The 19161-nt window shown below is 37.9% G+C and overlaps 2 protein-coding genes across 6 annotated transcripts in view; both read left to right on the forward strand.

Annotated features, from left to right (window-relative positions):
- Window positions 1-3947: 3947 nt before the first annotated feature.
- LOC138911125 (hybrid signal transduction histidine kinase K-like) lies at window positions 3948-18750 on the forward strand. The gene is given in 6 exon segments (XM_070208526.1): window positions 3948-4642; window positions 13934-14083; window positions 14086-14128; window positions 14232-14368; window positions 14680-14742; window positions 18506-18750. Coding segments are annotated over 6 exon segments (687 nt in total). The 5' UTR covers window positions 3948-4593.
- LOC6631804 (uncharacterized) overlaps window positions 18660-19161 on the forward strand; it is an 82038-nt gene continuing 81536 nt past the window's right edge. For 3 of the 5 annotated variants that reach the window (XR_011416250.1, XR_011416251.1, XM_032439858.2), the window contains exon 1: window positions 18662-18919. The gene's annotated coding sequence lies outside the window, so the exon portion shown is untranslated. Of the gene's footprint in view, window positions 18920-19161 lie in introns of all 5 variants that reach the window. The other 2 variants (XR_011416248.1, XR_011416259.1) reach the window with 2 other exon arrangements.

The following is a 19161-nucleotide window of genomic DNA, read 5'->3' on the forward strand; positions in this document are numbered from 1 at the left end:
ATACATACAAAAAACTAGAATAATAGATCAATCTTACAATGTGTTAATATAACACTTTTAAACATGGCATAAAAACATGGCTGGGTTATTAGAACTCATGAGAATCACGTAGTAGAGCGACAGTTTATTTAAGATCAGATACATACAAAAACACAAGTGCATACATACGAATATGCGTACATTCATTCATACGTGCACATGCACATACACACTATACCCATAAGTACATAAAGAACGTAAGGTGCGTTTGGTGAAGGAAACATTAATATTATCCAGGACACTTTTAATTTAGTCAATTGGACACCATTTCTTCCCGAAGAGTGGATTTTGAAAAACAGTGCGAAACACAACTTCAATTAATTTTCACAAAGATCTTAGAAATTATGTTTGATACTAATCGGATGGTAGACAACAACTATTACCCAATAGTTTTCCACATTTGTGGCTGGAATCCCTTATAATTGATAATAAATTAGTCTGTAAGTCTGCCAGTTGGTCAGTTGAAACAGATTCATCTAAAGCCTTTTGCTAGGCATATTGAGAGGCCTGATCTACAGTACTCCTCAGTCAGGGTATTCAAATAAAACGTATGACGTCGCCGAAGAAAAACACTTTCAATTAATTTGTACCCAGCTGTTGTAGCTGGCCTCCAGCAATCCGCAAAAATTTTTATTTCTATTTTCTTCGTCGGCATTTGTTTATTTATTTTATTCGATGGCCTCGCATAACCATTTAAAAAATCGTATCCAAAATGTCTTTCGGGTTTATGTTATTGACTCGAGTGAGAGCAAGTGGGCGTAATACAAGCAAATGCCACGCCCTGGCATGAATAATACACATCGAAATAAATATTAGTTCAATCGATCTTGGCATATATCTTTAGATCTTAAGATAGATCTTAAGAGATATATTTTCAAACAGTCTCTGGCTCAGCCGGAAGGAGTGTTATTTCTGTAGGGTTTCTGTAAGGCAGTTTTTATAGTAGTTTTTATGGTACTTTTTATAGTACATAGCCTATAAGCGAGCTTTGTCATTGCAGTAATGCAAATATCACAAATGCCAAAAAGTATGCTCTCTAAAATGTATTGCGAGGCTCTAAATAGGAGGAGCCACAATGACAGTACAGACCTAAGTACAGCTGTAGTTTTTGCCTTATATCAAATTTTAAAGTATTTTACTATAACATAAAACTAAAAGCAGAAATATCAATACTTATATATATATATATATAATTATATTATATTATATAAATTACTTTAGAGTGGTCGAGTTAATTGTCACAGATCAGGAAATCTAGGTAATATGCAAAGATATATGGTATATACATTTATATATAAATATATGCAGTGGTATGAATAGTTGGTATTCACAATTTTTAGAACTAGTTAGAAATTCTGGAAATGGTGTAATGCGAATTAACTTGAGCATGAATATATAACATATGCCAATGCCATGAACTACGAAAGCTTAATGCTACCCTGCTGCTAAACATTATTTGGACATGCCACAAAGCCACTTGAAAATAAAAAACGTGTTTAAAATGCTGACACATATGACATTTACGTATGTGGTGAGAGCCACAAATCCCCAATACCCAAATCCAATCGCCACGGCCGGAGAGCTCTGTGAATTATAATAATTAGAAACAGACCAGGTGCAGGCAGGCAGGCAGGCAGAGAAGCAGTCAGGGGGGCAGGGAGGCAGCTAATAATGCGGCAAAGCTAATTAGGCCAAGCCAAAGGCCTGGCCTCGGGCTCTGACCACGGCCGAAAGTGGCCGCAAAACTTGAAGCAGCACTTGCAAAATTATGCTCAAATTATATTGCCAAGGCACTCAACTTTTTACCAGCATGTGAGAGAATGCCAAAAAGACAGCCCAACTGGCAGCTGGCAGCTGGCACCGGGCAACTGGCAACTGGCAACTGGCAGCTGGCAGCCTGTGACAGCATTCAGGCAACATGCAGCCGAGTGTCAAGAGTTTTGACAAGCTGCTAATAATACCGAGAAATAATGTACTATGCACTATGTACTACATATACCCGATTTGAAGTCAAAGTGGGCTTATTGTCCTAATGCCAAATTCAAATTCCTAAAATAGGGCCAAGAAACAATTATTGCCGGATCAATCTTAAGGAAATCGCCGTGCGGCTGGCACATGTCCAGCACACAGTCAATAAGAGAGTGGGGGATCGCGGGTCGTGGGCCGTGGGTTCGAGGGGCAGGGCACAGAATTCAATTCAATTCAGATTTCGTTACGCACTGAGTGACAATAAATAATGGCATAGATGTCAACACACTTGGGTACTGGCTGGGCTCGGGCCACTCTGGCTCTCGAATCGATATGCATGCAATAATAAAATATACGAAAAGCATTTTCTTCTCACCCAAAACAATTCAGTTCGTTTTTACAGTTGTTGTTGTTGCTCTAGTGTGTGTGTGTGTGTGTGTGTGTGTGTGTGTGTGTGTGTCGGGGGCAGGGCATGGGGCTCTTTTTTTAGTTTCGGAAATTCTTTGCCGGTTGGCAGTGCATTAACCTACAACCCCACCCCAGGCACTCGGCAGCTCGACAGCTACAGCTACAGCTACAGCCTCTGCCCGTAACAGATTCAGTCCCAGACTCCCACCCATCCACGAGATGTTTCACATATGCGCATTGGTATTTGACAATGCGAGCAAGGAATTTTCCGAGTTGAGTTGGGTGATCCGGACCGGGGGGGTGGGGGCTGCGGAAAAGCGAACCAAATTCAGCTAGTGGTGAATGCCGAGCTAATGGTCAAAGTGGGAATGTTGATGGTTATGTGTACGCACTTCGAGTGGAATAATAAAATGAATCGTTTAAATTAAATATGCTATATACGATAAAGTCTACGCTCCTGGATACACACAGAGTATACAACTTGGCAATGCTTTCCGCTTGAACACTTGTCGAGCAAATGCTCAACTATGAAATAACATAAGAATATGCTTTCTACTATCTAATATCTATTGCATGATTATTTTTATAGTACTATAGATAATTTCTAATTTTGATGATGCTAGAATTTATCAACACTGGCTCACAATAATGATCTCTTTATCTTAACAAATTTAAGTATATATTCTTACAGAACGCTTAGCTAGAATTAAGTAGAGAGAAAGGAAAGGCAAAAAGAACAGGGCTTTGAATCAAAATTTAATTGTCAGGGTTTTGGCTTGCGAAGCGAAACCTTACTCAAAAAAAATATGGTTCGTTTCGGATTTCGTAACGGCTATTTCGGCAACTAGTTAGCTTAAGGTTTCGTTTTTTAATATAATGGAAATAAATTGGAATGAGAGTTCGAACAGTTTCAACACTTTTGTCGAAATGTCAGATTAAATATCGCAGACACTTTACAAACATGCAATTATTTCGAAGAAAAAAACTAGCTTCAAAGATTTTTTATGCATCATATATTTTCCACATAATTACATGCGACGAGCACAGCAATTGATTGAGAACATTCTGCTGCTCTGAAACATGAAGACGTGCTCGTCGAGGGCATGTGGCATGTAAGGGCTGACAATTAAAATCAGTTTTTTTCTGGTAACATCTAATTGCTGCGTCCACTCGATTAAAGCAGCCATCTGAAGTGTGCGCTAATCGATTCGATTTGTGCTCACTATGTATTTAGCCCATTCAAAGACTGCAATGAATGCTCTCGGCTGATCGGACTCTTCAATTTCTATCCGCTGACTAGATCAGAAGAGCACCCATCTACACACATTAACACCCTTTCTCCCTCCAGCCTCCTGAGGAGCTCGCTGGCACGAAGCTATCTTCGTGCTGTTGGGCTTTTTCATTCGTTTTCGAAGAGAACACACACTGAAATTCCATGAGATGATCGCGCACAGTTTGGGAGCAATTGAATTCAAAATGTGTTGCCAAAAATACAAAATATGTACTTGTGGCTCATGTCCAAGGAACACGGCACGGCACGGCACGCTACGGGATGGCATGGCATGGTGCGGCCAGGCCATGCCAGGCCAGGCCAGGCACGACACGGTCGAATTGTCCGAATGGCTTGAAGAAAATGGAAAGTAAAAAGCGGGCAAAAGCATTTGCCGCACAACCGTCAACGCAAACAGACGACTATACGAGATGGGCAGCTGGTTATTTAACAGCGAATACAATCCATAGCAAATCAACAAAATCGCGTATATCGCACTGAATGTGTTCGAAATAGAAGTTTGTGTGCTTGAAACGCGTAAAGCTCAGCTAAACAAATCAAATTGCTATTTCACGTACACTTGTGTGTGTGCCTGGGTGTGTGTTTGTTTGTTTGTGCAGTTTCTTGAGCCTTGGTAACACTTATATGACCAATAGTGTGACCCGACGCGCGGTTTTTGGCTCGCTTTGCCACATTTGGTTTTTCAGTTAATTTTTTTTCGATTTATTTATTTTTTTTTTGGTTGTGTGCCGTGTTGCCAAACTAATTTTAGCCTTGGCTAATGCAATAAACTGCACCGGACAGTGTGTGTATATAGTACGAGTGAATACTATACGATAATGCGTCCAGAGATTGTTTCAACATTAACAATAGACACGTGCAACTTGTGAGTGCCGAGAACTAACGATATGCTCAGCGTCATGGCAAAGCCACAGGAAGTTCTGGATGTCGAGATGCGTAAGTTGGGTAGAAGCTGCCAACAGCAGATTAGCATAAAAAAACATATTAAGTTCCATGTTATTTACGTTTTATCTAGCTAGTCCGTTCCCTATGGCTGCCCTTATAATACTCTGTTCACGACGCACAACAGAGTATATTGGTCCATCTTGCTGAGGCCAGAAACTAGGCACACATATCAGTGTCTGAACATTGCTTAAGTATTTACCAAATTTTACAAGTAGACTACAGACTACCTACTCCAATGATCAAGTCGACTGGCAAGGGGGAAGGGACGACTCATTCCCATCGGAATTAATCCAATAATTAAGCAGACTCATTCAATCATTAATTGTACTCTGTACAGAGAATTGAGCAATGGGTAGCAACCGACCGAGCTGTTTAATCTAAGGTCACTGTTTGAAGGTCATGGTCTGGGTGGGCGGAATGGGGGGCTTCATTCCTATGGACATTAATCCAATATATAAGCACACTCATTCGAATAATATTTTTGCTCGGTACAGAGTATTGTGCAGTGCGTAGCAACTGACTCAACCTTTTCAATCGAACGTCAGTGTTTGAAATTCAGTCAAGCAGACTCCTTTAAACATTAATTGTACTCTATACAGAGTATTGTGCAGTGCGTAGCAGCCGATTGAACCTGAACAGATAATAAGATCTATCGAATCGACTTTTGGCTAATTTCTTTAGCCCTAGATTAAAAATGTATTGCTGGACCATAAATATTTGCTCTGAACAGATTTTTGTAATGTGAACGAGTTTTATTTGATGTGTTTTGTTTTTTTGTTTTTGTTTTTGGCTTTCATTTCCTCACTTCCTATTTGCAATTGTGTTTTCATTCAAATGGCGTTTAGAAGACCTACATTAGAGCGGATGAAATTGGGGCTCGCCCTTCAGATTACACATTCTCATTGTTTATAAACAAAGGCGTAAACAAAATTTTGAATATTTGAATGCAGAAATATTACTCAAACGCTTTGCAGCTCAAATGAGCGTACGCACTAAAAGATATTGTCGAACGCGGATTTCACAAGCTGCAATACACAGTATAGAAAATAATATGTTTTGTAAATAACATCTCATACACTACACGATAAACTACAAAATTTATTATGAGCCGCAGAGGATAAATAATTAAATGGCTACATACATTTTTAGACTACATCTCAATTTCATTAACAGTTATTGGACCTTGCGACCTCCCAATGGTCAGTACCCAAATTTGCATAAATCATTTTGTATATTTCAACAGAAGCTTTAAGAATTTGCTTTAAATGGAAGATAAAGTTTTAAATGTTTTATTTTGTAAACAACTTTTGCTGTCGACTTACCTAAATTTGTCAAAAAGTTTTGTGGCAAGCTGCACAATTCTTGGAAATTTTGAATATTGATATCATTGAAGACATCATCAGAAATGCTCTTTTCGTGAGGTTTCGATTGCAGCGCATTTCTTGCTGGAAGTATATATAAATTACATATGATAGTTTAATAGTTTAAATTGTATCAATAAAGTTTAGTTCAGGCTGTGGGATACCCTGTAAGAATTCTTGGTTTTTCAGTAGATCCCATGTTATACAATTGAGATATGAAACGGTTCAATGTTGGAGTTCTAATTTATTTTTTTTTAAGTTTCGCTTCATAGTGAAAAATAAATAATCAAAAGATTAAAACGTTTCAAAATCGAGCTGAAGTCCCAATTAAAGCGCAATTTACTTCCAAAATAATTTGGTTTCATTTGAAATTTTGTAACTTGAGCAGGGATGGTACCAAAATCTAGGCTGAGGAATGTGGAAAGTCAGGCCGTTGGTTTTAACCAAAAATCGCACCACAATGGCCACAATTCTCATATAGTTTTCAGCAGAGATTTCAATAAGAATCATATAAATCTGTTTTCTTTAAGTTTCAAAGTTGAGATAGTTCGGCTATGATATAGACACACAGTTTTGTACCAAATACTCGATGCAAGGATTGGCATGATTTTATGTGGTCTTTATACTCTCAATAACAAAGTTATATAGACAGATTAAAAATGAATAGTACGAAAGAATCGTATGAAAATCGCTATGAAAATAGTAGCATTTTTTTTTTTTTTTTGGCATTGTCTATTGGGTGTACATAGGAATGCTAGGCCTGGGCACTGGGATCGCTTTAATATATACGATTTGTACACTTGCCACAACACGCACTTAATGTACCACCCATTGCGTTTAAATGGCTTCAGAAATAGCCATACAATTCGCATTAAAATAGATTCCCCAGATACAATTTCCACCCACACACACACACACACACACACACAATGAAACTAATGGTGTTAAGATCCAAGTGAAATTACTGTGCGTGCAACACGTGCGGGTATTTTCATTGTGGCATAAGAGTTTGAAAGGGAAACGAAGCAGGGGGGTGGCATCATTAAAAGTTGCCCAAAAGACGCGCATAGCACATGGCCACAGCTGCAAATCCATGCCCATTTTCAATCGCAGCCCGACCATTGCGAATGTAATTAAATTTATATAATACGAGCATATTATGTATATCAAATCGTGGCATAAAAAATAATAAATACGAGTGCAATAGAATTTGCCAAATAAACAAGAAGCGAGGCGGCAAATTTTCCATAGCCAAAGAACAACTGCGTTAACTTGGCCAACTCGGCCAACTGGGCCAACATATGTGCCTCGCTGCTGAGGCGCTTAAAAAATATACCTATACACATACACATATATCCATATATGTATATAAATATACATATATATAAACACACAAATTATGAACGGCCCCCATGAAAGGTGGCAATTGCCTTTTGATGTTACTTTTTAATGTCTCTCGCATCAATTTGGAAGTCCCGGAATGGCCAATCACAACCCGCATCGCAGAACACCGAACGGAACACAATCACAACCGAAATGAACTTGAACTGCCAAACGGAAATGTATATTGCATTACGATTATTTTGATATTTGGAATACAGATTCGCACTGTTTACTTCGAATTCGGCATGAAATTCGCTCGAAACGTGTTCAATTAGCTGTCAGAAAATCCGAAAGCCCCGAACCCCAGGCATAAAATATCAATATCTCAGGCCATTGCCGTGTCGATCTTTTATTGATCGATATAATATGAATTCTACATTCAAGAAAATAAAACAGTTTTGCATTGCTTTCCCACTGTGCATATCCGAGAAAATCTTTTTAAAATATAAAATATTTTCTGGCTTCAATATATTTGCGGAAATTGTAGTTAAAACTTAAAAAAAATGTCTATTATTTTTTTTAGCGTTTTTTTAATCAATTTTTCAAAATTTTTAACCAATAATATTTAGCTCCAAAAATATATATTTCTTCTTTGTTATTGCCTTGTAGAGGGTATTATAATTTTGTTATGAAATGTGTAACGCTTGGAACCGGCAGGATCGGACCACTATATCATATAGTTGCCATATTTTTTTAACGAGTTATCTTAATCAAATAACTTTGCTTCCTTCGTATCGATAAATCTTATCAACCACTATATCATATAGCTGCAACAGGAAATATTGGTGAAATATAAGGCAAAATATTCTGCTTTCTAAGATATTTTCAACAGCCTCAGCATGTTCAAGCTTTACTATTTTCACATATCTGCAAAAGAGAAACATCAAGGGTATCAAATCTTCGGCGTGCCGAAGACATCTTTACTCTCTCATTAAGAAAATATCTTTTTCTTTTATATAGTTAAAAAAAAAATGTTTGTTTTAATAATTTTTTTTAATGAGTAATTATGTTGATCATATTAATAAGTTATAAATTAGTTAGGAAAACCAAAGATAAAGATAAACATTAACCATACAATTTCTACTTTATTTAATATTATCAAAGAATAGGACGCATATGAAAATTTTCAATCAATGAAGAAATAAAATACCTAAGTATATTATATTAAATATATTGAGCCTCGTACCTCAATCCATTTAATATAAACTTGAATGCATTTCAACAAGTGAACGTTTTGGCATTTTGATTTGGTTTCGATTTGACCGTGTTGCCTTAGACAGCCATTAAATGGTCATTGAGAAACAGTTTGAAACCAGACTGTCAAAAACAAAAGGTTGAAAGACGAAAAACCGAAAATCGACAAGCTGAAAACTGAAAATCTGAAAAACTGAAAGCTGAAAACGCAAACCAAACGCAAGATCTAAACAATGTCTGGAACATGTTTTCTCTTGCATACAACAACTTTTTTTTTTTTTGTTTAGATTTCATCTCGTCATAAATACATTTGCCAGCTCTCCACAAAATGAAAGAAAGAAGAAAAAAAATAAAACGCGAATAATTGGCAGCTTTTTGGCCAACATACCATATTACAAACGAATGGAGATACTCTGTTAGCGGAGGCAGAGCAATTGTGCCCGACTTATAGACGTGGTATTTATGCATATCATTAATATAAATATTTTTGCCTCTGGCTTTTTGCATTCGAATTTTATGAGTTTTGTAAAATTGTTGTTTGGATATAAAATGACTTGTTTTTCAAGCTAAATGCAAACGTTAATAAATACAATGAGCAGCAACAGCAACAGCAGCAACAACAACAACAACAACAATGGAACAATTTTCGGTTTTGTGCGTCGTACAAATTTCGTGTGAAGCAATAAAAAAATAAAATTATTATTATTACTATATGCAGACATGCAGTAAAAGTGTATACTATACAGAACCAGATCCTGAACAGACCCATCCCAAGCGGGCAACAACAATGTGTATGTTTCTGTCCATAACACATCTGCTAATTGACACCAATTGATGTTCTACCAAAGGCCATTCGATTTTATTGACTTCAATTCAACACACAATATAATAATAGACAATTAAAGCATTGCCAAATGCTGCCAAGTTCGAGTTCATGTTGTATTAGTTAGAGTAGAAAACCAGTTTGCATTTCAATTGCGAACCGAACCGCATATTTATTTCTACTATAAACTAATCCTTAAAGCAAACCAGAAACCCCAAGTAAAAATTTATACGTTTTCAGAAATAGTTTGGTTCAAATTAAAAAAGACTTTTGGTTGAGATTCGCGAACTTACTATATTTTTTTTGATTTTGCAACACTGGTAAAACGTTTTAGAATAAAAATAGTAAACAAAAACATTATTCCCTTATTATAAAAATGAGAAAGTAAGGATATCTTTAACAGGGCAAAGATTCAAAACCCTGGTAGACATTCTCCCTTTGCAGACATTTGGTAATAGTGAAGGTTGAGTAATTGCTGGGTTTTATGAAAATATATTGGTATATAATAGTATATAATGACCTTCTTTTTGACCGTAATAATTATATATATAACATATTAGTCCGATGTTGATACAATTTTGCACAAATATGAAGTGCATAGTGGTTTTCTATACAAAAACCTACCTTTCGAACGATCGTTCCTATGGGAGCTAGAAGTTATAGTGGTTCGATTCGGCCAGTTCGGACATACATATGTACTGCCCGAAACATAAAGACGGACCTATGATAGACGAGAGCTTTATTACTGAGCGACTAGCTCGCAAAGAAACAGACAGACAGAGGGACGTATGGAAGGAAAGACGGACAGAAGTTCAGAAGGATATGACTTTATCAACTCGGCTGTTGATCTAGAATATAAATAATAGGATAATATTGAGTGCATTTTAAAGACATCGAAGAATTGTCATGTTTACTTTATTATGAAACGTAGCCAACATTTTAAAACGTAGCCACTAATAAGAAATCCAACTAAATGAGGAATGAGCTTGAATAAACACATTTAGCTGTGAATAAGAATGTAAGCTCAAATTCCAAGAAGGCAATTTGAAAATTCTCATACATTTTCAACAATAATTATATTCAATCCAGAAATATGTATTTATTTATTTGTACATATGCATATAGGTGAGACATTCTCTCACATATTTTGTGTCTAGCTTTAATGGGGCGTAAATTTACAGCCCCGGCACTTAACGCCTCCAGAAAGACATCGTCAAGTGGCAGTTAAAGAATAATTATGGCACTCATTTGTTTAAATCAAATTCTAGCATGTTGATGCCAAATAAACGACGCCGGACGACAAGACCAGGAGAGAGATTATTAAATAAATAATTTATGCAATTGTGAGTCGAAGTGCATTCCCATGGATTCATTGGGAATGCATTTGAAAATGCAGCAAAAAAACAGGCAGCTTATTGTTTAAATATATATGTATATATATATATATTATTAAAGCTGCACACTTAACAAAGCTTAGCTCAGTTTTGTTTTAATTTAAGGAAAATGTGAATCATTCAGAATTCCCGATGCTCAGCTGCGTTTTTTGGCAAATTGAATTAAAAGGAAAATGCACCCAGATGGATGCAAGGCAAAATTTGTGTGCGTAATTTAATTTATTTATACCCAGTACCTAAAAGGCCTCAAGGGTATATTGAGTGTGTGCGGAAATGAGCTTGCATTTACATAATTATATGGAACATGCATGGAGATGAAATAAATGTAGTTGTGCGTATTGAGAGCTATTTATTTTTAAGTTGCGAGTAGAAATAATGCTTTATTTGAATGAATTGCAAGTCGTTCAAATTCACTTTGGCAACTTTTAAAATTTGTTTTCAATGATTCTCAAATTTATTTGAAAATTGATGACAGTTAAAAAGCGTTGTAAATTCTACATTCTCAGCTTTTGAATTCTCAAATATATTTGAATTTTCATAACAGTCAATAAGCTTTGTGTACCCTTTGCTTTCTCTTCTCTAAAAAATTCTGAAATATATTTGAAAATGTGAAATTCTTAAGTACATTTTCAAATCCCATATTGTTAAAAGGTTTTGAATGCATTTTTCGGTCTCTTCTCTCAAATTCTCAAATATAATTTGAAAATCGAATAATACTCAAAAAGCTTTGTACATTTTGCCCTAACTTCTCTCAGATTCTCAAATATATATAGAATCTAATGACATTTAGAAAAGCATCTCTTCTTCTTTTGTGAGGCAAATCGTTTGCAAATAATTTTATAGACATTTTTTCTGTGATTTTATAAGCACTTTGAGCATTTTTCAACTATAGCTGAATGCAGTTTTCTAGGCGATCTTAAGTTCGTGCTGATGCAAATAGCTGTTCGTTTGAGTGTGAGTGTGCGTGTGTGTGAGTGTGCGTGTGTGTGAATGTCTGTGTGTGTGCTTGTCCTAGCTGCAAGGACATTGTAAGCCAACAAATATTGCGTATACGCAGACAAGATTGTTGTGCGATTTATATTTCAGCAGTTGGCAGTTTGTTTGGCACTTTGACGCTGACATTGACACACCAACGCGCCCGCAAACATATGCACAACACTCACACACTCACACACTCACACACGCACACACACAACACACACAGACACATGTGTGTGTAGTTGTGCTAATACATCAAGTGATGGATGGGCGCACAATTTGTTGTATTGTGCGGAGTCCGGAAACTGTGCGTAAAATGTAGCAATGTTTTATTTTATAATCAATTGTTTTTGTTTTTGTTGTTGTTGTTGTTGCTGTTGCCCGCCGTTGCGCAAATAAATGGCAAGCAAACAAAACCAAACAAAAACAAATAAAAAATATAAAAGTAAAAAAAAAACAACAACAAAGCCCTAACCAAAATAATACAGTTTGTCGCTGCATTGGCCACAAAAAAAAAATGAAACAAGCAAATGATGAATCACACTTGCCACAAAACTAGCAATAGATAAAAAAATAAAAATAAAATAACAATAAGTTATATCAAATAGCTATTTGTTGGGCCCGCCTCGCCGCCTATTCAATTGCAATTGTCGTGTGCGATTTGTAGCACGATAAAATATGCAACAAATAAACAATACAACAACAAAAAAAAAAAAAAATACAAGAAGAAAGAACCGCAACGGATACGTCGACCCAAACAGCATGTTGCAGCTGGCAACAAGCCAGAAATTAGCCAGCTGCGGCTAGGATAAGAGTTTGTCAAGCAATATACCCTCCCTTGCCCACCACCAAAGTGGCCCCAAACAACGAGTGAGCATAAATGCTCAGCCAAAAAGGTCGACATATTTTTAAATTATTGCACTAAATGCTGTTGCACAAGCCAAATAAAATGTGTCGACAGCTGCTGGCATATAAATCAAATGGCCGACAACTTGCAACCTGGCAGCTAAGTAAGTGCAAATAAATGAGCTCAGATTCTGTACAATCCGGTCGCTGGTGCCTCAGGTGGCAGCTTTGAGTATTGTACACAGCCAATCAAGTCACAGCTGCTCTTTTCAGATGGTACCTTAATTCATTCAGGTCTTTTTGCTGCAGTTTTGAGGGATCAAGTTCAAGTTTCTTTTTATTAGAAAAACAACTTTTGCAACTGTCCCTATCATTCGCTCTGCCTTTAACTCTCACTATTTATTTCTTTACTATTTCGTTCTCTCTTGCTCGCTTCTTAATATCGCCTTTCTATGCTATTCTCATGAATTCAATTTAGCCTCGCTTACGTTATTTTATACTTAAAGGGTTTTTCTGTCTTTTTAATTTTTTTTTTCGTTCGACTTGGCTTGCTTTAGGTCACTTTTTACTAACTTCATGCATGTTCGCTTTTGCACTCTTCTCAACATCGCATTTCTATGCGATTCTCAAGATGCTCAAGCAATCCTCGCTTATGTTGTTGTCTATTTAAAGAGTTTCTTCTTTGCTTTTACGCAAACTCTTTAAAAATGATTGTAAGTCGAAAACTTTACTGTCCACTGAAGCATGCATCCAAAGAGTTATTGTATGGATATCTCAAAATGGTTTCAAAGTTCTTCGAACGAAATAGCAACAAAGTACTCTCATATGTCATAAGTGAACTATAAGAATCCTTGTTCAAAAAGAGTTAAATTGTCGCTCATATGTTACTTTTTTTATTGCCGTTTGAGCTGCTGAGTCCCCGACTAGAGTTTTGCAGCGGGCAAGCGTGTTATGTTTTTTTTTTTTTTTGCGCATTCTGCGCCATTTGGCACATTGCCTTGCATATTTTTGAGAGCTCCCCGCCCGAAAAAAAAGTGAAACGAATACATTGAATGCAAATTTGAATGATTTACGACATTCGCAAGTGAGGGAGATCAAAAAGAAAAAAAATCAGAATTGCACGGGACAGCAAAAATTTGTCACATATGCGTCGCGTGCGAAATGGGATTTTCCCATTTTCCGACTTTGCAGTTTTCTACATTTTTTTTTTTTTTTATTTTTTTTTTTTGGTAAAATCACAAATCAGCAAAGCAATTGATTAGACTTTTCAACTTTTCTTCTATTTTTTGTTTTTGTTTTACAGCAACGGCAGCGACGAACTCAAGCCCATTGCAGGGTACCGTCAATGTCATTACCATCATCAGTTACAACAGCAACAGCAACGGCAGCAACAACAACAACAACAACAACAACAACAACAGCAGCAGCAACAGCAATAACAATAATAATAACAGCAGCAACAATCATAACAACAACGACAACGGCAACATCATACCTGGTGACTCAACGCTGCCGCCTGTGGAAGCTGGTGGAGCAACCGAAGGCGCCCCAGTGGAGCACAGCTTTGTGGCAATACCATTGCTTGAGCGTCGGCGTCGCAGTCGCAGCCACAGTCGCTGCCGCATCACGCCACTGGCGCCCATCCATTGCATACAGAGCGGCGCCCATCCCGAGGACCTAACGCAGCTCTCCCGCTCCGCTTCGTGTTTTGTTCGCATTCGCCGGAGTTTTGTCAAATGTGAGTTAGCTAACCCCCCATCAGACCCGCTGCCACAGAGCATTGCATTCGCATATATTCAAATCACAGTTTATAATCCAGATCCCGATCCCGATCCCCTTTCCAATCCCGATGACGCCCTCAGCCGTGGCGTGTAATTGTTTGACCCAACTGCATTTTCATGTTAACTCTTTTGAGCGTCCATTTTGCTTTGCTTGCGGCACAGCGATTTTAATTGAATTGTGCCATTTTCTTTTTTGTTTGTATATTTAATTGTACTCCAACCCCTACACTCGACAGACTCATCAACCATTTTTTCATTCTGTTTGCAGTTTTTGGCAAAATCATGGGCAGCAATAATCCCAGCGAGGCGGATCGATATGACTATTATGATTGTGAGTACATCCAACAAATTCATTGACGCATCAAATAAAATGTATACGCCACGTTGACCCCACCACATATAACGTATACATAGGGTCTTCAACTTTGGTATAAATATAGATTTATTCCAACATTACTCTACTCCCGAGTGGCATATATGAAATATATAAATATATACTGATAATAATATTTATATTTATATCACAGTTTATTACCCTGCGTATACGTAATATTTAGTGTTGCCGTTTGATTATCTAGATTTAGTGCTCGATTATTTATCTAGATTATTAGGTTTCATCCTGAATTAGTCTTTAATTCGACATGTTGAACATACAAAATATTACGTATAAGCCGGGTCATCAACGTTGGTATAAAGTCTTGGTCCAACTATATATACTACTATATATATAAATATATATATATATTTATACTAGATGTTTAAGTTTTGCTCTCAGCTAATCTTTCTTTTTAAATTTGATAAGGTTTCTTCCACATCTTCCACTTTAAAGTAACAAGATCTTTAAGTTAATTTATAAAATTGAATACATCCAATAATCATATTGGGTTGTACTTCTTCCTGTCTATTTAAGAAGTGCTCTAGGCAAACCATTGACTGTAGAACCAAAGAGGACTCCTTTATAATACCCTATAAAAAACAGTTGGTTGTTGCTATAAAAAAAAAACTGTTTCAAAACACCATGAACAACATTGACTATAAAGAGTTGCTTTTTTGGGGTTTTTGGTGAAAATAAACTTTTATGAAATTTAATTACTATTACTAAATTGTTTTGAGTCGCCTTGTGTCAATGTTAAGCATACGTCAAACACAGACACACATACACACACACATACAAACGTATATACATAAGGAGTAGCTGATGGTTAAATTAAGGAAGAGTCGCAGAGAGGGGCGTGGGCAACATACAACGAACAACATGAATCCATTACAATATTTGCATCTTTCGATTCTTTTGTGCTCATTTTGGTTTTTTTTTTTTTTTTTTTTTTGGTGCTTGTTTTATTTTTTGTCTTATTTGTCTCTTTTTGCCTTCATCATTTTTTTCCACTCTCTCTCTCTCTCATTCTCTCGCTCACTCTGTTTCTCTTTTTGGCTGCGTCCTTTATGCGTGGCTGGCACTTCAAACCAAGCGGCAAGTGGCTGTGAAAGCCAGCAGAAAATCAATAAGACCCCAGAGACAGTGGCAGCTGTGCAGGGGGAAGTGCGAGTGTACGGGTGTGCGGGTGTGCGGGTGTGCGTGTGTGTGCTTGACTCAGCTAGCTATGCAGGGGTAGGCTGGGGATAGGAAGGGCAAGAGAGAAAGCGACATTGGGCATAAGTAGTATTTATGTTGGTATCTAAATATCTACAGTCATCTGTCAAATATCACGTTTCTTGTTTACACTTTTCTACTTCGACGGCGACTTCGACTTCGACATCGCTGCCAATATGCGCCCCTCCCCGCCCACCATAGACTGCTGCCCGCTGCCTTGCTTGAAGACCTGGCGCCGTTTCTAACTGTGGTTCTGCTGGCGCAGCTACCCTCGCTCACTTCCCCTCGCTACCTACGCTTCCATCTGTGTTGCTTCTTCTGCGCGCGTGTTTGTATTTGGCATGTGGAGTGTTGAGTGTTGAGTGGCATTTGCCGTTACGTGCGCTGCTGCTGCGGCTGCCACGGCTGCTGCTGCCGAATGCAAACAAGAGGAACCGCAAACAGCAACAACATCAAGCCAGGCCAGGCCAGGCCAGGCCAGGCCTGGGCAGCCGCAATGTGTATAACAAACAAAATACCCTTGATATAGGCCATAATCAATGCACGGCACGAAGCATATTTAGCGGTCATTAATTAGACAACTGAACAAATAATATGCTGAAACGGTTAACAGTTAGTTGAGAATAACGATCTAAAACTGTTGCGTTTGGATACCTCTTTGTCTGTCATCAATCTTGTGTAAGGTTTTCAATTTTTTTTTTGACTATATACTCTTTAAATTCCTGTTTATTTGCTTTGGATATTTTATATTATGGGTGGATATTTCGATTTGATACGTTTGACTTAATTTCATTACTTCGTACGAGGTATTTGCTAGTCGTGCAAAGGCTCTTTGGCTGCCTGTTAATGTCTTGCGCTAATCATGTTTGATAATTTCTGCTCATTTCTAGTATAGACATAACCTTTTCTCAGATAATTTCTGCATATACATGCATATATATACATTTGTGAAAGTATTGTATGTTAAATTCCCCTTAAATTCCCCTTTTGGGTTGTGGCTAATTAGAGTATTGCATACTTTGGAGCTCGTTTCGCAACAGACGCTTTAAGGTATTTTCTTTCATATCTTTAACAGTGTTTTTGATATTTTTTTGTGTGCTTACAACAAATTTTTTTCATAGGGGAGTACAGTTATTTTGGATACAAGCGTACGAAAGTTTTGTGTTTCTATTTAAAGAACACGTTCAGTTTTAATACTTGATTTTTGAGGACATTGCGAAATTTTATTTATCGCTGAATTGGATCGTAAAAAAGTTATTTTTATCTATATTGTCTAATATGCCAGTTTTTCAAATTTTTAGTGGGTACAGTCTGCAAAAAAAAAAATAAAATCAACTTGTTGCTAGAAATTATATTCATTTAATATTCAACTTGAGTTCCGAGCAGCATGTGCTATGTAATTTGAGTAGAATTGGCATTTGATATATTTTCTAGGATTATTTGGCATTAACTGAACATTGAGCTGAGTTTCATAGCCAATAAAATGATTATCATTTGGAATGCGATAGGCTGCTGTCCCAACCCCCGATAATCGCTTCGATTTCAGAACAACCTGCGGCTCCAATGGGCTTCAGATGCTGTCAGTGCGGCTCGAATCGTCGAATTCTGAATGCCTTTTATCGCCTTTTGTGTTTTACGTATGTCAAGTGTCTCAGTCTTACAATCGATTTATAATCCCAGCGCAATATGTTCAATTTTCAAATACACACACTAGCGTATACACACACGCAGACACACACGCGCGCACATGGAGCTAACATTTGCTGTGCTTATTACCATCTCAGGCTTTGCTTTTTGTCTTGCTCCTTTTTGCTCGCCCTATGTGTGCGTGTGTGTGCGTGTGTGTGCGCCTTTGTGTGTGTTTTGTGTCTATTTCTTTTTAACACGTACTTTACGCAATTTAATTTACCCTCTTCGACGGGTCGGCCACAAATCTCGCATGCGAGTCAAAAATTTCCTTTCTTCAGTTTTGGCCATGCTAATAGTATTCGTTAACGGTTATTTTCGATTCGAACAGCTGTTACAGGCTTCGTTTACAGACAAACGTGCAACATCTGCACATAGCAGCGACTTCGCGCCCAATGCCCCACCTTCCCTCCTCGCCAGCTGCCCCATCATTTGGCATGCTGACAATGATAATGAAGCGCGCGTCTGGGCGCGCTGCCGAGTTGCTAAGCAACAGGTAGGCCAACATTTTGGCTTGGCCTGCGAGGCTGCCTCACCAATACCCTCTCAGTCACAACCCAAACACACGGTCGCGCACACACATACACATGTACGGCAGCAGAGAACCACAGCATGCAGCTGTTTACGGCTCGTCGGTGCGTTGAAGCCGATTCGTGCCATTCGTTTATGGCACTCGTGTTCGCCGCTGCGACAAGAACAGGGAAATTTTTTACTATCTGTGCGCTCGCTCTCTGTCTGGCCATCTCTCTCTTGCTCGCTCGCGCTCTCGCCTTTAAGTTGTGCTTGTAAATTTCCCTAGTGCGATTTACACTAGCAGTCCAACATCATACAAGTGTTTTCTCGCATGCGATTTTGGAGTCGTGCGAATCGTCGCGTCGTTGGGATTGCCGGAGAATTCGCAACGATGTGGACGCCGCCGTCAACATTGACGTCGCCGTCTACGCACGCACGCTGGCAAAATTTGTGGAGCCAAACGCTCTGCGTCCGTCGACAGAGTCGCTGGCTCTGCTGCCTGCTTGCGTTGTGGCTGTGTCTCTGGCGCAAAGTGATTTCAGTTTCTAGTTCTCGTTCAGCATTGCCGACGGCACGACGTGTTTGTTCTAGTCTGTGTGTGGGCGCGGGCGCCGAAGCAGCAGTAGCAGCTGAAGCGCAATTTCCCTTGCCTTTGCCTGCAACAACGACAATCGGCGACAAAACCAAACAAAACAAATCAAAAACTGATGTTCACTTGGTTAGTGTCTCAAATTTGTGTGTGAATAAATTATTATCTATAGTTTTTTTTTTTTTTTTGTATTTTTGGTGCAAAACTTCAAAGTAAAAATATTAACAGAAGTGGAAACATTTTTGGAAATACTCAAAGAGAAATTGCAAATTCTGGCAAGTGTTAAAAATGAATGAATAAATATCAACAATTTTTAAATCTAATAACACACAAATGCTTAAAATGCATTTTGAATAGACTACATTTTGCGT

Source organism: Drosophila virilis, chromosome X (genome assembly GCF_030788295.1).
Source record: "Drosophila virilis strain 15010-1051.87 chromosome X, Dvir_AGI_RSII-ME, whole genome shotgun sequence".
In the NCBI taxonomy this organism is placed as follows: domain Eukaryota; kingdom Metazoa; phylum Arthropoda; class Insecta; order Diptera; family Drosophilidae; genus Drosophila; species Drosophila virilis.